Source organism: Bombus fervidus, chromosome 2 (genome assembly GCF_041682495.2).
Source record: "Bombus fervidus isolate BK054 chromosome 2, iyBomFerv1, whole genome shotgun sequence".
NCBI classification, from domain to species: domain Eukaryota; kingdom Metazoa; phylum Arthropoda; class Insecta; order Hymenoptera; family Apidae; genus Bombus; species Bombus fervidus.
The window spans coordinates 4,729,087-4,751,568 of NC_091518.1; the positions used below are offsets into that span (position 1 = coordinate 4,729,087).

At 43.4% G+C, this 22,482-nt stretch overlaps 2 protein-coding genes across 5 annotated transcripts in view; one reads left to right on the forward strand and one right to left on the reverse strand.

Annotated features, from left to right (window-relative positions):
- Wus (TM2 and DnaJ domain-containing protein wurst) overlaps positions 1 to 22,482 on the forward strand; it is a 261,802-nt gene that overhangs the window by 11,837 nt on the left and 227,483 nt on the right. The window lies entirely within an intron of this gene.
- On the reverse strand, positions 1,160 to 7,664 carry Metro (membrane palmitoylated protein 7-like protein metro). Of its 4 annotated transcripts, none has more exons than XM_072013285.1 (11): positions 7,009 to 7,664; positions 6,157 to 6,443; positions 5,956 to 6,087; positions 5,279 to 5,305; positions 4,354 to 4,521; positions 4,134 to 4,205; positions 3,856 to 3,980; positions 3,657 to 3,781; positions 2,868 to 3,044; positions 2,407 to 2,750; positions 1,160 to 2,322 (listed from the first exon to the last, which is right to left on the reverse strand). In XM_072013285.1, the coding sequence occupies exons 1-11, from the start codon at positions 7,049 to 7,051 to the stop codon at positions 2,146 to 2,148; spliced, it is 1,677 nt and encodes a 558-aa protein (XP_071869386.1). In that variant the 5' UTR covers positions 7,052 to 7,664; the 3' UTR covers positions 1,160 to 2,145. The 4 variants fall into 4 exon arrangements, with proteins under 4 accessions (XP_071869386.1, XP_071869369.1, XP_071869392.1 ...); XM_072013268.1 differs by having other exon boundaries at positions 2,868 to 3,170; positions 7,009 to 7,662; XM_072013291.1 differs by lacking the exon at positions 5,279 to 5,305 and having other exon boundaries at positions 7,009 to 7,657.

A 22,482-nucleotide genomic window follows, 5' to 3' on the forward strand; every position in this document is an offset into this window, starting at 1 on the left:
ATCACGGCGGTCGTATCACACGTTGCCTGATCCGCGCAGCCGCGGATTTAGGCCAGGTGTTACTCTTCGATGAATAATCAACGAAATATAATGGACCAATTGTGAAATAATTTTTGCCGAATATTTTCCTGTCTCTCATTAATTAGTCGCCACCTGCGAGCGTTACTGGCTGCAAAATTTCCAAGATGAAAGGAAAAAAGGTCCGTTGAAAGTTTCCTAGCTCCTCGTTCGATCTATTTTCGTACGTACGGTAACGCGCGGCCATCCGATGGGACGCACACACGTGTTCGCAACTTCAGATGATTCAAGTTCAATTAGAAAACCAAGACTGCCAAAAATAGTATTTACGATATCCTATATTAGAAGTTTGGCGACTCGCGGTAAATCTTACGTATTACACGCATATAATTCCAAAATGGTCTGTCGCGAACCAATGTTTTCCGGTTAAGGCGCGCGCGCGCGCGCTCACTTTCAAATATCTTCCTACGAATGTAAAATAATCGCTTATTTAGAAATACGTACGTGGAATACGTGCTTATCCTAAAATGTCGAGATAAAAACATTTTTTCTTAATATTTTTTAGATTATAGATAGGTATTGTGTTGCGGATTTTGTCATTAGGTGGTAATGATTTAGGTAAAAATCTAATACACCGAAACGCGCTGAAAAACAGGTATCGACAGAGATCGATGCGCGAAAACGCAAAAGTTTTGCATATAGATATTCATAAGAGCGTTATGCTATTGACCGGCGATACTGATGGCCAACGAACAAATAGCATTTTAAAAGAAACTTATATAGTACGATGCGCAAAAAGGAGAGCCGTTTGTGACTGCATATTCGTGACGCCGCGTCTTATCGATGAAAAGCAAGGAATTATCCGCATGCAATTTATTCAGTCTAGTTTACGTTCTAATTCGTCATTCCGTAGATTTTTTTCGTTTTCGTTGTTCCATACCGGACAGATGCCATAACTCTTTACTTTAAAGACAAAGCCATCTTTCACAAAGGTACTCTGATTTTTGTCTGTCGCATAAAACAGGCAAGCTAATATATATATATATATATATATTGCGTCATCGTTACATCATCGACCGAAAGATGCGCGCAAAATGGTCTTGGAAATGGTGAAAAATCGGGAAAAGACAATACTACGTACTTGAAAGTGTAATGCTGTATTTTGATAACATATAGAGTTTACATCGAGGATGAACTATTTGATGCAACGCCAGTAGAGTATAGCGTGCATAAATCTTGCTCATGCTCTGGCAGCCCTTTAATTATGAAAAAAATAGCAATATCGTGGCAATGCTGATCAGGTGGAAAATACAATAAAACTTTAAGGTGATTCTCATCGTGTTCTAGATATACGATACTTATTTGGCAATAATCAACAACAACTGGGATCAAAGGTCACGAGTGGTGGCAACAATTGCTTAACATTTCAAAGTTTCGATTTACCAAATTTCGAAAGAATTTTCCGACTCGTCACAATGAGGTTTACCATTTATAATCGTTGATCCCAAAATTACACGATAACTTTAACACTGTTTCACCCATTTCTCTCTTCAATAGCCCTCTTTTAAATTTCCCCGTAGCAATGCTTCCTCCTTCGCCGCGAGATGCTTTCGATTCGTGGCAGTAAAAATTCTAGGATCGCGCATCGTGCCCGATGATACGTTAGAAAACAAGGTGGAAAAATGATTAATTCGAACGCTTAAAAACGAGATCGCTGCAAAAATATGAACGACTTTCTCCTTTCCAGTCACCTGCTACGTACCGGTCGACGTGTTTCTACATATATCTATACGTACGTATAATTCGAAGAACAAGTAATATTCCCGGATCGAAAAAGGAGAGAGAAAACAATGTAATAAACAAGACGAGCCGAGTTTCACAACTATCGACGCGTATCAAACACGTATATAAATACCTAAGGGCAAAAAGGCATCGATATTAGTCTCATGGAGAATACGCGTCAATTTGAAATGCTATAGAAGAGGAGGAAGAAGGGGACGCGCTTCGCTAAAAAAGTACAGCTTGGAAAATTTGGAGAAAAACATCCGCCGAACGTCGTGGTATCGAACGTGCAACGTTCCCAAGGATTTCTTCTGTTTCTCCGTGAACAATCGATTGAAGCGAGATTTATTGAACCCAGGAAGCAGGTACCCAAAGCGGTTCCGACTCGACTCGATGAACAGCGTTCACCAGTTGCTCGAACGCCATTGAGAGGTCGGCATTTACGATCACTTCGTCGAACAGATGATTATAAAGGAATTCGATTCTCGCAGCGTTATACAATATTTCGTGAAATTCCTCATCCTGCAAACGATAGAACGATCATTCTGTGTTGATTCGGTGAAAACGTAGGACGTACACGATTGCCAATAAGATTTTTTGGTTTACCGTAAAGCCCCGAGAGTTGCTTTCGTCGAAAGTCGATCTTGCTCTAACATCGTTCCTCGTTTCTTTCAATATCTCGAACTTTGGCGGCTTTATATATATTACATATGGTTTTGTCTGCGGAGTTCGAAGCATCTTCAGGGCTTGATAGTGAGAATTCAATAGACACACGTATCCGGCGTTTATCAACGAGCTAACGCTCTCGGAACTGGTACCGTACAAGTTGCCTTTATACTCGCCGTATTCTATAAGCTTGCCATACTCGATATACTCTTCCATCTTTTTCCGAGTAACAAAATGATACTCTACACCGTTGATTTCACCTGGTTTCCGTGGTCTCGAGGTATCTGAAGCCAGTCACAAGAATTTCATCAAAGAACGAACGATTAAAGTAAGTAACGCTACTTAAAACGAGGAAAGCAAGAAACGCGTGGATATAATGGAAAAGTTGAATGGAAACTTACAAGGAACAGGTGTCTTGTACTTATCGGGATCGGTGGCTATAAGCCGTCTCTTCAGCTCGTTCCTGCCTACACCCGGTGGCCCGATCAGAACCACCGGCCGGTAGTGGCCCGGTCTCGGATAGAGCTTTGCGACCTCTTCGTAGGTCAGTATTTCTTCCCGGTCGAAATCGTCGTTCTCTGCAGCGTCATACATGATTTTTTTAGTTTTTACTCCCTGCAAGTTGCACTTTGTAGACGAGGCGTGTAAAGAGGTACTGGGACGGGGGCACAATGCGGGCAAAGGCACTGGAACAGAACACAAGCCTAACCGACGGTTAGGTCGTCAGGCCAACATTCGTTAAGAAGACCAGCCGAGATCAATTCATCATGGATTGTTTCCGTGTTAGAGGTCACGATTCTTATTTAACGCTCTACTACGATAGATTGCAATTTATCCTCGTCTCGAATTGTTTCTCCATCTTACATCGTACGTGGTTACCAAACACGTGTTGCTAACAGATGGCGTGTCTCTTAATTACGATGTAATAAAATAAGATTTAATTTTTAGACGCGACGATGAGATCAAAGATTACAAATAAGATGACAGAGATTATGAAATGAAATTACGAAGGCGATCGTAGCTCAGCGTACGTCAGAATTTTCGAAACGCTTTCACCAATCGCAATGCGTTTACATGGATCACAATCGGCAATCGATGACGTGACCCGATCGCGTTTTGGAAACAAGGACAGTATCGTATTTTAAAGCGTTGTATTTTATCTATACTCTGTTGAAAACGCTATCACTTACTTATATTGTCGTCGTCGGTCTTCTCTTTTTGTTGTCTCTCAAGTATAATTCGTGTTTCTTGTAAGGCTCTGCTGGGGATCAAGCCAGCTCTCATATTTCGGTCACCCTCTCGTCTAGCTTGCCACCTAATGTTCAATAAAAAATAATTTAAATGTACCGTAGTATCGATTGCACGGTCAAACGAGAAATCCAGTCCTACCAATAAGCATCATCCTGACTGACGATGTGGAGAACGTCGTTCTTCGAAAAATCTAGTCCAGCCTCCTTGCAAGGTATGTACGGATCTTCGGCAGCTTTATACGAAAAGTGCGCTCTAACTCGTACCTATTAAAATTATTATAACGATATTAAACGCACGTAAAATTGTCAGCAACTCTATATTAAACGATATTAGAAGAGGAAATCGCCGGTCAGAAATTCTTTCCTCTTTGACCAGAATCGATTATCGATCGAATAACCTAGCATTTTATGACGTACCTTGCTCTCACGAATTCCCCCTTTACTATCGGCAGGCACTATCTTAAAAGTAATCGTACCCTCGGAATTTTGCTGAAAGAGAACATGACGTTTTACATATATGTATCTTTCGTGCGATATAAACGGTAAGTGCGATAAATCTCGATCAGGAATCTGCAGCGTACATATCGATCGGTAAAGTAGTACACGTCGCAAGAATGAAATAGAAGCTGCGACCTACCAATATTTTAAGAACACAATTCGGAGTCTTTCCCTCGACGCTGATGCCGTTGACCTCGCAAACTTCGTCGCCAACGTGAATGAGGCCGGATCTATCGGCCGCACCGCCATGCATTATTCTCGCTATCACGATCTTGCCGGTGACCTCGCATGTTTTTATGGTCGCCCCCTATTGTCAACGTGTAAACTAATATTTTGATTGCAGTTGCGAGGTGAGCGTGTTAGGTAGTGCCTTCGTTTTTCTTAAAAAAAAATAAATAAAAACAAAGAGAATTCATCGCGAAGGCATAAACACACATTCGATCGAAGCAGTCGACGCTTATAACGTTGTACGTTCCTTGTACATGACTGCGTTTCAAGCGTTATTCAACGGCTACGCTCTGCGTCTTTTAAATATCTCGAGATAAATCGACAGCTGAAGATCGTTCACGATCATGGAAATGCAAGAATACAGATTAATCTTTCAACGATATGCTACGCACCGTATCGTTGAATTTTATCTCGAGAGATTTTCTACATTCAACACAAGGACATGCGGGACAATAACACAAGGTACAGTTGTTATGATAGAGAAATTGTTTTATTCACAAGCAAAAACAACAAACAAAAAAACATAAATCAACGAGGATTAAAACGGACGCACGGTGTATAAAGTAAGGTATAAGCAAAATTAATAAATTATGTATAAGGAAATGAACAGCGTTCTATTTACAGCTTAGCTTTACACGAGCTCTGTTCACTTCGGTGTAGAGGGGAAATCGCGCAGAGTCAGAAAATAAAAATTTTTCTAGCGACTAGAGATGTCTGATAAGTTGAAACGAAAGAAACAGGATTAAACGAAACACTACGAAATCGTTTTGCGTATCGCTAGATACGCATGGAACGCATTACAGGCCTGTACATGTTTCGGCTTGAAGTCGACTTACCACGATCGGTTCAACGCCGGCGCCACACTTCGAAGCAAGTTTGACGATGAAAGAAACACGTGATTACTTAAGAAACTGTATTGAATATCGCGCGAGCGATACGTATTCGATACTACGATACTTGTTACAGGAACACGAGGTATCTAAGTCGATACAAAGGATTAATCAAGATCAAGTCCCATGCAAATTGTTGTAATTACTTCAAAACAGTTATGTCCTTACTCATTCTTTGTTTTCTGCATACACAGGCAGTGACCCATTATAGTACTTTCGCGTAAATACATGGTAACTTTCGAGAAAACAGAACTATCCTTCTTGGAAGACAAACGTATTACGAGGATGGAACTCGTCTTGAGATAGATTGCACATCTACCCGAAATAACGAATAGCGCGAAAGATATTCGTGGGAAAATATTACCATGTGTCACCCTATACCGGTATGTGGAAACTGAGAATGAGGAATATAGTTATATGTATAATATATACAAAATATTATACATATATATTGTATAATTATACGTATGTCTATATATAGAGACACACAACCTCTTTCCATTAGATATGAGTATCAATTTGAACTACGTTATCAAGCTTTCCTCTTTTCTTATCGTGTTAATTGAGCAAAAAACTTTAATATAAACATTAAAGACGGAACACGTGCGACCTATCTGACGTACCAGAGGTTCGTTCGATTTCACCAACTGTACGATCTTGACCGTCTCTTCGTCTTCGTCGACTTCCAGAGGAATCTCCGGTAATCGGGGATAATAGTCTTTCTGGGCGACCGCGTCATGAGCGCACAACAAGCCCTATGACAAAATATCTCGATTTCTTTTTGGTTGACTATTCTACTTTTTTAATCGTCGCGAGTACGCTACCTGTATGTGTGGTTTTTGAAGCAAATGGAAAAGTTCCTTGCAGTCCTTGGAAATGTGCGTTTTTGTTGATAATAGATCGAGAACTTCGATGTCGATATCCATGGAATTGGAGAGTACAGGAAAAAATTTGTCGTCCTTGACATTGTTCAAGATTTTATTATGAACATTCACTAAAGCGTTCAATTCCTTCGATTGCAACAATTCGCTCAAGAATCCGAATTCCTCGTCGGTACAACTTGGTATTTCACTTTTGCTCTCCTGTAGAGAATTCAGCAGCTTGGATAACGCTGAAAAAGAAAAAAGAAACAACGATCGTTCAACGAATACCGGCAAGGTTTCTATCGATGTCACATAGAGAGATTGCAGAATTCAAATATGAGGGCCTGCGCAAAAAATGTCACGTTTAGATGTTTCTTTCGTGAAATCGTGCCACGATCTTTCAACCAGTACCTATATTTATGTATTTCGATATTTTTCTGGAAGTATCGAATTTACAAGACGTGTATTCTCCGATCGATCAATGAATTTTCTGCAAACGCCTTCATGCGATAATCTACCGTTTTAATAACACAGCAGTAAGTCAACTCGGACATTTTGTCGAAGAAGTTGCTGCCAGGTAAAAATAGACGTAGTGCAAACGGTAGAAAAACGGTACGATTCTACTTTTCCCAAATATCGCGTTTATCAAGCCGGTGAAGTTGTACACCCCGAAATCGTAAATGTTATCGTGATTACCGTAATTCATGACATTCTAGAAGGCAATGCTTAAAGACTAAAAAGAGAGACCGATATAAACTATAAACGAAAGGACAGACAGATCGTGGCAAAGCACACGTAAAGTAGTCTACTCACCAGAATCCCAATTTGTGTTTTCCATGACGAGCGCCGCTGTCATAATTTATCAAAACGCGATCCAATATTATTTTCCAGCGTGCTGGATTACAAGGTAGCAGGGTGTATATACTCGAACAGTCGCGTGGTACGATATCAGAACGACAGAGAATAAGTAATCAGGTCAGCCGCGATGCGTATTTCTAGCGGATTGGTGCGCAGCGCCGCGAATAACCCGGTAAAACAGTTTCTTGTTTCGCATTCGCGGCTGGAGTATCGTTATCATAGCGAGAATAATCGTTACGTAAGCCACTGTCACTCGACACGGGGTAGGATGACTACCACCGCTAGACTGACCCGTTCGTCTCGCATCTTGTCTTTTGGTTTTTCAATTGACCAAACACTCTGCAACACCAAACATCTTTCTCGACAGTCACCAAACGATCGTACCAAACGTCTTTCCGATCACCGTACGATTCGATTTAGTCAGTATTCGTAATTCGATAAGGGTTTTCGATCATTTTTCGACATAGACGCGACACGGCGCGTTGCGTCGGGTGGCCATCTTTAAAGGCAGCACTGTTTCTTCCACCGTCCAACCTAGAGGTTCTCCCTCTCCCTCGCCCTTCCAGTTTATACATTGTACTTCGTATCTACTTCACCATCCCTGTTTTTCCAAGTACATACTTTGCTTTTCGAGATATCGCTTCTACGTTTTTCTCACATTCATCGGTCTTTCTCGATTATTTACATTTTACATTCTTCCCTTATTAGTCCTTTCCTTTTCGGTTTTCTCGCTTCTTCGTCACAATGTTCAGCTAGAAAAGAGACAAAAGATAAAGCGTAAAGAGTGAGATAGGGCGAGGGAGGCGGAGGGGGAAGGGGCTACGTAGAAAATATTCTAACCGTTCTATCTTAGCCAGCGAGTTATTTTCTACTTTTAACGTTTTATCACAAGAGAGTTACATGAAACGGGTGTCGTCTTGATGTTGTAAATAAATGAAAAAGGCGAATATAACAAGTTTTTATAAAACAAGTTATTATAAAAGCTGTCGTACGCAATTGAGAGGAACAATAATTACAACACGATCGTTTATAATTTATAGTATCGAGTTTCGATAGAAATATTCGTAAGACGATTCGAAATAGCGCGGTCGTAAGTTTGTTTCTGGTGGTTGGCGTCGTATCGAAAGCGGCAGCACCGTCAACTGTGTATACATGCAGTTGTCCACACGAAACATCTCGCCGCTAGCTTCGGAATATTTTGTGAATTTTGTGTCGTTTTTCCCTTGTGAAATCTTCATCGAAGATTACTATAAACAGTCTGTAATCCTCTCTTTGAAAAGTTTTGGTAAGATCGTTGATTTCTTTTTACTTTACGCAAGTAACACTAGTTAAAAATTTGACATGGCGTTGACACACGGATTTCGGTCGAAATTTCTATAAAAATTCACAACCATTTAAGATCGTTCGATTCAGTATTTGTTTTCAAGTGTCGTTGCACGATGATGTTCGTTAACGTCGAAAGTTTATCGGTTTGCAGCGGGTGCAACGAAACCGCGTTCGCTGACGTTTACACATGTATCTCTCGTGGCTACGATCCACAAGTGGTTGCGTACCGCGAATTGTGCATAAACTCGATCTTTCCAAATTTGACGATGACCAATTTATTGTCGATTCCCTAGCGATAGATGATTATTTCTGAATTCTGGTCCATACGTTTGTACATTTTGATCCTAATCTGTAGTAGATTTACGAGCGTATTATAAACGAAGACAAATTCAAGAATTTGTGAATATTATTGGGTAGAATAAAACCAAGTTTTAACAAATTTCGGTAACGTTCATTGAAATCGCTAACTGTAACCAGTTTCGAGTCAATTTGAAATATACTCTTTGCAGAAATAAATTGTATATCACGTCAATTAAGCGTGTTTTTATCGGTAATGTTATTTCCCAATACGATGTGTAAATAATTACACGAAATATGTTGGTAATAAAGAAAGTTGTATACAACAATTTAATATGTTGTATTTATTAAAACACATCCACGTTGCCATTTACATTTTATTTGAATCACTTTTTTTCATTTGTTACAGTTACTTCTGTATCCCTTGTTTATTTTCATTCATCGTTCCGGTAAGTTCCTTGATTTTTCGTTTTTATTTTTACCCATTCTTTCCCTATTATTTTTCATTCGCTATTATATATGTATGTATATTTTAAAACGCAATTAATTTGTACAAAGATAGACGATGGTCGGTAGGGAACACTAGCCGGTTACCTGTATTATCGGCTGTGGTTGAAATTGCAATTATTATTTGAGACGACAGATGGCGATAGTAGTTTCTCTCTAACGCATTCCACTATACGTGATTTTTACGCAAATTTCGAGAAAAAACGTCGAACGGTACAAAACGTAAAACTGTCTATCGAATCTAATCGGTTCGAAAAAGAAATCGAAACTTTCTCAGGGATATCTCCAGCTTGTAAATACAACAGATATCCGTGATTTACTCTAGGATTAGTATAGAAATCGTAGTAGAACGACAAAATTCAAATACGATTGAAGATCGAAAACCTGGTTAGCCTCGTCTTTGACAAGTAACAGGATATCGACTAACGATACAAGTAACGACGCGTTGTTAATCTAACCTTGTCTGGAAAGAATACTTAACATTCGTAAAAAGAAACGTCGCAAAGTTACAAAGAATCGTCGACAATAAGGAAGAGAGTAAAGAATTGGCGGATCGGCGAATCGAGCGTGCAGAAGAAAGACGAGGTAGGCTGTTGTCGAAAGTGGACGAATCGACGAGAAAAGTTACCGTGGAGCATATCGTTGGCGAGTCATATGTAATACGTTGGAAAGTTGAATGTCGAATGTCAAGCCGTAGTTGGAGAGAGGGTTGGCGAGGGAGGTAGAGTATCCGTGGGGTAGATAGGGAGGGGGTAGGGCAAGGGGTGCAAGAGATGTCAGGAAAGTGTTTTACTAGCCTTAATTTCGTGTGCTTTCGCAGCCAATATGTCGAGCAGTAAATTCCAAAGTTTGCAGCGGGTTTCGCGTTTCCATGTTGCGCGTTTTAGCACTCGCGGTTTTAACGACCTCGTCCATCCTTCGTCCCGCATCCTCCGGCTCAAGGAACGCTCGTCGGATATTAATCCTGTAAACAAGTACGCTTCTTGCCACGCTCGCGGAATCGCTTGCTTTTTCGAAAGCATTTTCGTTCACGCGCCACGCTCGCTCACGACAACTCTTCCCTCCCTCTCCGCCATTGAGCGCTCGAACTGCACTAAACCGACTAGAGTTATCCGCCGAGCAGACCATTCCGCCATCCGTGCGATATTCTTAGGTGGAACGTTTAACGCGAATTACGGTGCAACGAGAGCAAACAGAAGACGACGATTAAATATTCGAGGGGCGGTGTATAAAAATTTACGATATCCAGAGAAGTCGGCACGTGCGAGAAAGTAGAGGGAGATTATCGAATAAGGCGGAGGTTATCGAAAAAGGAAGGAGAACGAGATGGAGAGAGCGAGAAGACGACAGAGACGGTAAGAGAGGGACGACGAATCGACCGAACCAACGTAAACGCCGAAGAACTAATAATAAAAAAAAAAAAAAAAAAAGAAAAAATAGTAATTTAGTTAGTAAAACATAAAGCCACGTTGGTGGCCGGAGAGAAGGAAGGCAAACACATTAAACATTTAGAGGGCATAATAACCCGTGGCATACGTAATGCGGCTGGCGCCCTTTTCACCGATGGCTATGAATAATGTACATACGCCAAGGTATGACGTAGGCTCGCCGAGCTGTGTGTATTTCACGGTGGGGTAGATCGACCAGACTATTTCCAATAACCGCCGCGTAACGTTATCGCGAGACCTGGAGAACCCTTTTGTGTCGTTCTCCGTTTCTGTCCTCCTCCCTCGTTGCCCTCGTTTCGATTCTACTTTCTTCGCGGGAGCACCGCGATCACCCAAACCTCTGCCTCTCCTCTTTCTCTCTCTCTTTCTCGTTTTATCGTTTCTGAACGTTCGACTGGAACGAGCCACATGTAGCTACGGAGGAGTCTTACGTCCTGCTCTTGTTCGTCTCAACGATGGAATCGCCAGTTTAAACAAGTTGCAGCGGATTTGAAGCTACTACGGTTACGCGAACGAGGCGATTAGGTTGAAAGGAAGCGGAGAATTCAGCGAACGACGTCGGATAGGATGGAAATGACGCGATCGCCGATCGATCTCTCGCGACAAATGTGACATTTACGCTCGCAGAGGGCGGAATTTCTGCGAAACGAAGAAAGACGTTTATTCTCCGCGCGACGCAACGAGTCGTGCTCGGAATACAAGCGGCGCGCGGCCAGCGCGAGCGTTGTTTTCGCCGGCGGACAATACCAGCGGAATTCCTGCCACTTTAAACAAATATCGCGATCGCGATTACCGATTATTGAAAGACAGGACGACGATGTTGATGAAACAGCGCAGAGGCGTTCGCGATTGGCGAGAATCGGTGCAGCAACCGCGAACAAAGTCCGACGTCGCCGGCGACGGTCTCGTTGGACGAGTCGTAACCAGCGTTCGTATCCAACGACCTCTGCCATCGACCCCGTTCAACTTGCCAAAAATTAGACGTTACGACACGATGGAAACGCGTCAATCCGCGACAATTGGCGCGTGTCCTTCGGCCGGTCGCGATCACACGTTTGACACGAGCGTTCGAAACGCTTGAAAACCTGTCGGAAGAAGGACGTTGCGCGTTGGCGGGAACCGCGCGCCGCCTCCGGCTGTGACCGCGCGACGAAAAGGTAGACGGGCAGGCGTCACGGTCTCGATGACGGGCTATGACCGGACCGAACGAAAAATCGCCAGGACACGCGTTCGCTGTCCGATAAATCTACTAGAGACGTTTAGGGAGGCGGGAGGGAGAAGGAGGAGGCGGGATGGGGAACGGATTCGAGCGCTGGCGCATTCGTTGGCGCAACGAATATCGCCATAAAGGCCAGCTCAAAAGTCAATCAAGCGGGCCGAATTACGTGGAAAAGCGCGGAGCGCGTGCGGGGCGAGCGCGCCCGCCACCGATATACAACAAAATGAAAGCTATCAGAGGTGACAATCCGCGGACGACAAATCAGCGTGTATATTTAATGCCCGTGGTGCCACCCTCGCCCCCGGATAACCTGCCGACGCTCGAGATGCAACGCGTTCGCACCCTCTCTTTCTCGCCTGTCTACCCATCCTCTCTCTGTACTATCCTTTCACCGTTTCTCTCGCACTCTCTCGCCTGTCTTGCTTGCTGTCGTGCCGACAGTCCCGTGTCCGTTCCGCTTCTTCCTCCTCCTCCGCTTGCCGTTTCGTTTTTCTCTGTCACGCGTTAGAATCGTCGCGCACGGATATGTCGCTATGTAACAACGTAGAACGAGCTCTGGTCGCGCCTGTTCGCCCTTCGTTCGCTGCATCGTCCCTCGTCGCTTCTCGTCTCCCTCTTACCGATGCGTTGTTTCTAGTTTTTCTCGTTCTTAACATCCACTGTGATCTGCTACGATCAACAACGATATTATATTGGGTTGAGAAGTTTCTTTTGTTTTATGAGGAAATAATAGACGCAGAATGTTTCTTGTTTTGTATTGGTTTATTGAATTATGCAGGAACATAATGATAGAAATAGAACGAATGGACTAAAATAATGTAAAAGAGAAATTGTTGTTCATCTATCACCACCCTATGAGAAGAACGACACTTTTCGGACGACATAATATTAACCCTTAAGTTTTAATCGTGAATATCCACCGGCAACTTCAACTTATTCTCGTCATACTTGGACTTGCAAGTTTTTAAGCGTCAGATTTGAAATGCTGCAATGATGTAAATAATAATATTGAAGTTATTGAAAACGATCTTTATTCATCTGAGAAGTAATATAATTTTCATTAGAATATTTGTATTAATTATAATTGAGTATTGTGTGGAATTTTTGAAAACATTCATTGGGATGCAAACCGGATTTGCGTTCACAGGTCTCACAGTAGAAAACTGTTTGTTTTTTTACCGCGTTACTTGCTTTTGATGAACAAACAAGACACTTTTTCTTTCTCCCTTTCGGCATTAGTAAAAGATAATTGAAAGTACTGAATAGGTTAACATAAGTTGTGTACGCGCAGACCAGGAGTATCTCTATCAGTCGAAAATTCATATCATTGTGGAATGATATCTTCGTTAAAAATTTCCTACCAATCAGACGATCTTACGTTACAAATACTCTTGCTTAGATTTTCTTCCTGTGGTTCTCCATCATCTGCACTTTCCTCACTCGATGAAGGTTTTCTTATTTTTCTTCTTCTTCCAGCAACAAGAACATCACTATCACTGCTCTCACTATAACTGCTTTCCAAGTCAACAGATACATCATTATAGATGCGGAAATCAAAATTGTCATCGTCACTATCCATATTTTCCTCACAAAGATAATTCATTTTTCTTCTCGACATAATTCAAATAGATGGGTTTACGATAAAACAGGTTCAGATCTGACTGTCTTTACGGATCGCTTGTAACTCACTGAGGAGTATTATTTTTTATTTGTAAACAATTATTGATAACGACCTACAAATACATTTGCACATCGGTGGTGCTCGAGAGGCACGCTTGGAGCGTTAAGGGTTAAACGTGTTGGTTTATTTAACAAAGAGACGAGTGATAAAATTGTGATAGTCAATTATATTAAAATCACTGTAAGTATAAGTACAGAGGCAGTGTATGCCGATCGAAACTCCTATAACAATTCAACTCTTCTACTTTTCAACTACTCGACTATTCCACTGTTCTAAACAGCACGTTCGTCTATTTATATCTGTTGAGGTTGACTGATAGAGGAACGAGTGGATGAATTTCTAATAGAAAGATATATTGAAATAAGTATAAGTATAGTGTATTCTGATCCAGATCCTTACTCTTACAGTGTTACAATACAATAGAAGAAGAGGGTTGATTGGCACCAGGTTCATATATTTATAGCAAAGGACATTGCCAAAAAGTTAATCTTGTAGCTCTAGCTGAAGGCTGTAAGAAACAGCGATAGAAATCTACTTACAGCTCTTATGTTTCTAGACCTTGTAATCCAAAACAAAATTTATATTCAACGCCACGATAATATGGTCCTCTCCTTATTTCCAACTTTTTGTTTCACTAAATTCTGTTCTCTTCGTAACAGTGGTCTCCAGGTCACGGATATACAAAATAAAAGGTGTAGAGTTTCTCTTGAAGTAATTATTAGGTTTTACTTATAATTCTCAATAAGAATTCATTGTAAAATCCATCCAAATAAAAAAAAAATTATTAGGTTGGCAACTAAGTGATTGCGGTTTTTGTCATTTAACTTCAACAATATTTGAGGAGTATTATTTTTTATTTCGAAACAATTATCAACAACGACCCAAAAATACATTTGGAATACGTTAAGGGTAACTATCCCCTCGTTTGACGTAGAGACGTAGCCGTTTGGCTGTCAGTGATATTGTTGGAAAAGTAGGCGAGTTTTATTTGCCACCTAGCGACCTTCTTCGAGTCGACTATCGTCAGTTTTCCGTTAGCTTGGCTTTCCTGCGCGGATTCTCTTTACGCTATGCGATCTCTTAGCGCGAAGAGAGAGAGCGATCGCACGAATATTTTGTATAACATATTCGTTGGCCTTGCTCATAGACGACCTATTTACGTAGTATGTAAATATGTGCGCGGTGGATTCGATTGTATGTAAATAGTAATAGGTATTCGGATGCTATGCGCAACAACGAACATTCCGTCGCTTTTCTTTTATTTGCTTGATCACGCGGTTTTCACGATGTCGCGTGTCGCAACGGCAACCAGTTTGGTTTTCGGTCGATTACTCGCGTAATCGAGACACATTTGGCTTTGTCGCGTCGCCAATCCGATTTACACTCGTTTCGTGCGACGCGAAACCTTTCGTTCGGCTTTCAGTCGACGATTGACTAGAGAACCGGCCCAGCGATCCATCTCTTAACCGAATAATCGCGTTTTCCTCTTATCCACCGGGGTTCCAACCACCCGTCGATTTGCTCCCCGGGGAGGTTCATTCTCTCGAGTAGCGAGTGAAGCAGCGACTCGCGTAGCGATAGTCGTAGATACCAACTGCGATCGCGAGCAGTCGTCTCATCTCGAAACAACGTACCTTTCAAAAGTGAAAACTAGTTGCTTCGTTTGCATTCGCGAACGTACGCTTGCCGCGTGCGTTTCGTCGGATTCGTCGACGAGTTGGTGCGGTGTCCCGTGGCGCAAAAATTGCTGCTTAATGCGAATCGTAGGTTAGATTTCTGCGGGCGGTGACGAGGCTGTTTCATCGATCGAAATTTCATTTCCGATCTGCGAAATTGCCCACCCGGGGTTCCTACCCCATTCGCCGCGCTTTCTCTTCCTTTCAAACCAACTTACAAAGATAACCGCGTACATTTCATTGTACGCGTAATAAACGCAAATATCGGGGGGTTGTCCCCTTCGACCGGGAGAGAAACGCCCAGCCGGACCGCCGATCCTGCCACTGTAATCGTCACGCTTCTCCGCCTTTCAACGACGCGCCACGTCTCGTCGAACGTCGAACGCGATAGATCCGTCGATCGAATCCCGCGAAACGACGAACAGCAAGCGCCAGCTAGAAGATTGGGCGACAGGGAAAGGAAGACGTAAAACCGGTCCGCTTCGACGGTGGATGATTTTCGTGATTTCGTGGTATTCACAATACCACTGAGAGCATCGTCGGTAACGAGTCGGTCGTGACTCGCCACTTTCGCGCTACGCGGCACCTTATTCGCGGCTTGTTGCTGCAGCAACTGCAACTGCAATGGCAATAGCAAGCGGAGCGAGCGGCAGCGATGCGGTGAGTTGCATTGGATGGTTGTGCGAGCGCAGCAACTGCCACTTATCCAGTGGTTGGCCGGTAAATCGGTCGAACGATAGAACCGAAACGGTTTTAATGCTATCTAGACGCAACGAAGCCGCGGGAGAACTGTGCGAACAAGCAGATTACCCTTCTCTCCGGTTTCCTTTCTTCCGTTTCTTCCCTAACTCGCTCTCTCTCTCTTCTCTCTCTCTCTCTGTTTCTCTGTTTCTGTCGGTTCGTCCCTCGAGCGCGAACGCAATGTTCCCCTCTGTCCTCTTTTCTGCCTGTTTACACACTGCAAAGCAAACCTGAGAGGCCGCCTCGTCGGCCAACGATGCCTACGATGCCTACGATCGATCGGTTCTCGTGCAACGCGGAGGATGGAAAAAGAACGCAGCAGTGTCCGCTGAAAGAACGCGCCGTCGCGTCCATCGAGGTGTTGCTGGAGTTTCGAAAGAATTCGTTGGCCGATTGTGCTTTCCGCTGTTTTTGCGATGGCAAGGGACGCGCGCGGCAACTGAGGAAACAACGATTGTTTCTTCTAGATCGACAGGGCTGATGATACGTTGTTGTTCGGCAGGGCATCGGTAGGGAGAGCACAGGAAATCGGATCGCATGTCTGCCTCGAATCTTTCCGCCATCTTGCGAGAATTCTTTCCACGGTAGCGAGCGACGAGCGGCGAAAACCGAGCTCTGCGATTACATTCCCTTATAAATATGCAAATATGGCGGCACGGTGCACGTAGGGAGAAGAAACGGAGGAGGAGATGGAGGGTGGAGGAGGAGGAGGAGGAGGAGAAGGAGGGGTGTAAGGGGAGAGAGGGAGAGAAGGGGGTGGAGGCGGAGGAGGAGGAGGAGGAGGAGGTGAGAGAGCGGCGGTGGGTTCGCGGTCTCCGGCAAACGAACGTTTCGCCGGCAGAACTGGCGAAGGGGGCCAGGACGCAAAAATAGAGAGTATCGCGGTAATAATTATTGATTAGGTATTCGTGACCGACTCGCCATCGCGAGAACCATACGGTGCACAGGACGGACCAAGTACTTACACGTACCACGATCTTTCCCTTTCCCCCCTTTCTTGTCCATTTTCTTCTGCCACGGTAGAGCGATCAACGAGCTCGACGCGCCGACGAAGTTCTGCCAGTGAACCGGTCTCCGCTCTTCGTATCGTCGACTCCACCGAACGATTCTTCCACTCCAGAGTCGCGTACGATTTTCGTGTAGCTATTGGCTTGGCAACTAAGTGATTGCGGATTTTGTCATTACACAGTAAGCCAATAGTTTGCCAGCGTCATCCATTCGCATCGAGAACGCGACAGTTTTTGTATTTCGAAGCGGACGAGACACCGCTGGCCGGTTCTTTTCTTTTTTTTCTTTTTTATACGCGGTGGCCCTTAAACTCTGTCTGTAAGGGGTGATCGAGTAAAGAGAAAAAAGAAGCAAATACGCCCCTTGCCTCCCTGCCACCGGTGCATCGTGTCCATAATTTTCGTAATTCTGGGGTTTCGAGAAGCGGCCGGCTGTATTCTGGCTACCAGTCTTTGCTCGCCGCTTCTTGTTGCTCGCGTTATCGGATTTCGGATATCTGAATATCAAGGACGCGCGCTCGATCTCCGGCTAAAGTTGCAGCGAATCGTCGCAGGATCTCGTACGAAACGTAAGCGCGAGCGTACGAAGACAACGAAGGGAACGAAGGACAACGAGCACGCTGTTGCGAACAGCCTCTAGAGTCTAGAGAAACGCGATGCGCAGGAAGCTACAATGTGCACGCGGCATTATCATTCACCCTGGCCATTATCCATCCAACGGTACCACCACCGCCGCCACCACCATCGGCGACCCAACCCCTATCCACCGCTGGTCCCTGCTACTACTATCCCCTTTCGCATTCGACGAGATGGAAATTTAGCGGAATCATTCGCGATTTACGACGGGGCAAACGCGCCAGCAGCCCACCCCTCGGTACTTACCTCGGTTTATACGCGAGAAAGATGAACGCCGTTATCTCTCGCTCCCGCTTCTCGACAATGTTACCCGACATCCTAGTTTATTCGTCGAGCATAGTCTCCTTCTATATCTTGGAGCTTCCCCGACGATGATTATCGCGATAATCCTGGACTAACCGAACGAACGAAACGAGTCTACTCTGTGGCTTGTTACCCCACTCTCTTCCGTTTCCGGTCTTTGTCTGCCGCCTTTCGTCTCTTCTCGTTCCCCGGTCGCGTTCTCGGTTCGTGCGGCAATAATCGCGCCACGATACGTAATAATTACGCAACGATTTATAAGGTATCGACGTTTCGCGGCATGCGCGACGCGATTCGGAAAATTGCCCGAAATCGTTCCGCTGCAAATTCGTAAATAACCCGGCCGATGAATCCTGTTCAGCCGCGCGAATCGATTCGTCACCGTGCCGCTATTCAGATGATTCGTCGTCGAGGATCGTTCGATTCTTGTGACGAGAACGCGAGCGAAGCAACGAAGACGAAGAAAAGCACCGGTTGTCGTAAAATAATTTGGTTGTTCGCGTTGCGTCGTCAGTGAAATTCCGACGCGGCTAAATAAGCGGCTCGCGCGGATTTCGACTCTCCTTTTCCTGGCGTGCTTGCGGCGTTAACGAGACGAACGATCGTTGTTTCGTTTGTTCGCGTGCTCGAGCTCGTGCCCGCGTACCCTTGTCGCCAGCGACTCTTTGACGCGCGAACGAGACACAAAGACCAAAAGTGTAAATTAACGCAACACGACGTAGCGTAACGCGTACCGCGGTGAAAAGCTCGTCCGGTCCGACCTCTCTCGACCGAGCTTTCGTATTTTATCGCACGGTTTACGCCGCTGCGTGAAGCGCAAACACATCCACGAAACGCGTCTATTGCCAGCGCGGTTGTTAAATTTAATTTACCCGCTTATTTGTCTACAACTTTATATTTCCCATTAGCTTATCCCGCTGGATAAACTGACCTAATTCCGCACCCGCATCGCCTGAATAAAGGCGTACGCGTGGCTCGCTTTCCACGCACAACCAAAGACCATGGAAAGAGACCGCCTGCTGGCTCCACTCTCACCCCGATCAATTACGCGTCTCCTACGCGTCTCGCGGTACCCAGCTCCAGGGTACAGGTACACACCTCCTCCAAGGGTCGCCGTGTTACGCCACGCGACCACGGTTGCAATACGACGTTGGCCAAAGCTTTGTGGGAAAGACGATCGTCCGTTTTCCAGACGCTCAGTTCCACGTTCTCGAACGAGCAGGTCTATTTGATGTTAACAGCCACGTTAAAGCGTTGTAACAATGTACGGGGACGCGATTATTTACCTAACTGGATGGTTTAACACCAGTAAAATTGACTGGTTTTACAATTTTATTTTAAATTTCCTACTTCATATTGTGTAATATAATGAAATGTATAATATAACGAATTTTATTCTGTTTTTTATGTATTCAAACTGAAAATAATTTCGTATCAAAGCTGCTTATACCAATACCAGACAAAATGGCTGGTGCTTGTCGAAGTGTAAAAGGGTCCTGCAATCTGTTTATCGAACCCCAATTAACCAGTTTGCTCGTTTCGTACAACTTCCCACACGTTTTTACAATTGTTACTGCGTACCATTCGATATGAAGATATCGGTCATTAGGATACTAACACTAAAACTACAACAGCAGTCGAATTGACCGGTTTTATTTCAAAATTCATTTTAATTCCATTTCATTCTAATTCAATTTCATTTTAAAATTCCTACTTTATTTTATATTTTTTTTAGCAATGATGTAATGAATTTCGCAACGATAAGAAAAAGAATAATATAATGAATTTTATTTTGTTTTTTATCTATGCAAACTGAAAATAATTGTGTACCAAGGCTACTTATACCAAAATAACTGGTATTTGTCAAAGTGTAAAAGATCCTGTAATCTGTTTATCGAACCCCAATTAACCAGTTTCCCAGTTTCGTACAACTTTCCACATGATTTTACAATTCTTACCGCGTATCATTCGATATGACGATATCAGATATCAGGAAAATTCCCGATCGATCGGTAGATCGCGAGATGCTAACACTATAAATACCAAAGTAGTCAAAACGATTGGTTCTACAATTTTATAAACGTGTCAACCCTCGTTTATGGATGATGGTCCCAGCTGGATTAAAAATACCAAAAATGTACTACATAACATGGAATTGCTCCTGTAAGAAAGTAATAAATCAATAAGTATACAAATATTCTATTATTACGTATTTTTTAAAGACCAGCCATTTTGACTGGTTTTGGTAGAAATAGCTTCGGTGGTTCTAATGTTAAGACGTCGATAGCGACGGCGGCTGAACAGGGCTGATTTTCAACAGCCGGACGAATGAACGAACGTTTGAACAAATCCTTTTAGCTGACGACGAATCAGCAAAAAGGGTTTCCAAAGTCATTCACGAACCCACCGGCGAAGAGAGCACCACGTTTTTCTTTGAGTTTCGATCAGCTCGCCTATATTGCCTATATCGTAGTTATCAAAATAAACAAGAATTTTCAAGTTACGTTTTTAGAAACGACATGGTTGTGCTGAAATCGAATAAATTTTCCTAATAAATAGGATAGTAGCGATACTGTTACGAGGTTTTACAAGGTTTAGCCACGATGAATTTTTTATTATGCGATACGTATAATGTTGAAATATTACCTACAAGAGATATGTTACGGTGTATAATCATCATTAATGAATTTATCTCACTGGGGTCACCGGTGACCCCTATCGCGCTCTACTGCAATTTCGCTCGATTCATTTATTTTTTGCGATTATCAACTATCTCATATTGTTTGTTCGCGTTGCTAAATAATTGTTCTATGTTGTTACGTCCCGTATATGGACCTACCATAAACCACAATCCATCCCTCGGTCGTACTTATTCGACCCCCACAATAATCCTAAAGAACCGTCACAAGATTTAGCATTTTTTACTTTTCTGTCAAGGCCATTAATTGCCATCAAATATCTTTCAAGTCGAAACATTGCTTAGCGTTATTGTTCGTTAAGATAAAACACGGGAAAAGCGGGTTTTTCCCATGTTCGACAGCCACTGATGGGGGACGCACATAATAGATCTATATTTCATGTATAAATAAAGCTATTTTTATATCTTTTATACTGCGTTAATTTCTTCACACCATTGTAGTAACGATGGTAATAATAACAAATTTACAACTATTAACATTTGTTCAAATTATGTATTTCTACTAATCTTGGTGCGCGGGTCATCGGTGACCCCCACGACGCCAAGTCGAGTGCCGGTCACCGATCACCCCCATGGCATTCAACGTGTTAAGGTTTTATCTCGTAATAGAAAGAGAGGAAATGCGTGCATGAATGTATAATAGAAACACATTTAAATAAGTTTAAGTATTAGATCGTCCGAAAAGTTTCTTTCGTTTTATAAGGAAATAATGGATGCACAACATTTCCTCTTTTATATTATTTTATCGAATTTCGTACGATCCATTTTGTTCTACCAAAATAAAGATCACAACGTTCGACAGATTAGGTTTCGTGTTTGTATAAAGATGTATCGTTGTAAAAGACGTGTCTGCAAAGGAAAGACACTTTCCGCACAACCTAATGCAGCGTGTATATTAGTACAGGCTGGTAGCGTTACTTTACGAAACAATTTCGAATTGACGAGAAACTAGCCTGTCTGTACCCCGCAAGGCACGTTTCTAGAGAACTACGAGACTGAGAAGCCCTTCAAACAGATTTAGCGCTAAACGATACTCAATGATTTGGAGAAAGAAAACTAAAGAAACTAAGACTAAAAACTAAAGAAGAGAAAGCAAACTAAAAAACTAAGAAAACTAAACATTAAAAAAGATGTGAAGTTCTCGTTGCAACAGATACAACAGAAGAAAGTAAATCGCGGAATCGTTGGAAGACAAAACTGATGCTGATTAGAATTCCCGTCGTTGGTTCTGATTGCTTGCGTGAAATCAACTGGCTGGTTGGAGCGATGCCACGATGAACGTAGTGCGTATGATAGACGCGTGCACGGGAGAAGCACGACGGCCACCATAGCCCCAAGGACAGTTGTGTCCAGATACTGTTTTGGCTACAAGTGCGAGGCCGGCAACCCGATCTGCCTTTCATCTTTTCCGCGCAACCCATTGCCTGTATCGACATTGATCCGCCTTTTATCCGAAACCGTTGGCGGCATCAACAGGATCCTCGTGCTGACCGAAACAGCTACGAGTATCAGTATCGCGTACAATGGCGAACGAGACGAACCTCGTATTTCATGCGTCGCCGATCCCCGTTGAATCGCGTAGTAACGAGAAACGGCCGATAATAATTACACGATTGACGAATGGAAGTAGCGTAGGCGCGTAAAAGTAGGTAGTTTGGTCTGTCCGGCTTGGGAAAAGATCCGTAACGCTTCGTCGTGTGTGCGTGTATAGGCGTACGCGTGTGCGGTGTAGGTGCGCGCGTGGCTGACATAGGCGTGCGAGGTAATTAGTTTACATCGTGCGAATCGTGTAAACTTCGCTACGCATCGATTAAATGCCGCTGCTGGTGGCGTTGTCGAAGCCACGGCCTATCGTTCGTATAGATTTGCCTCGATCGACCTCACCGCGTCGCG

What these genes read in the sequence shown, in the direction of transcription:
- Metro (XM_072013268.1), bottom strand. Translation starts at nt 7,051, where the DNA reads ATGACAGCGGCGCTCGTCATGGAAAACACAAATTGGGATTCTG. An exon ending in TGAAATCGAACGAACCTCTG is followed by an intron (nt 5,306 to 5,955) that starts GTACGTCAGATA and finishes CTTGCTTCGAAG; the next exon opens with TGTGGCGCCGGCGTTGAACC. An exon ending in GACCGACGACGACAATATAA is followed by an intron (nt 3,171 to 3,656) that starts GTAAGTGATAGC and finishes ACCGTCGGTTAG; the next exon opens with GCTTGTGTTCTGTTCCAGTG.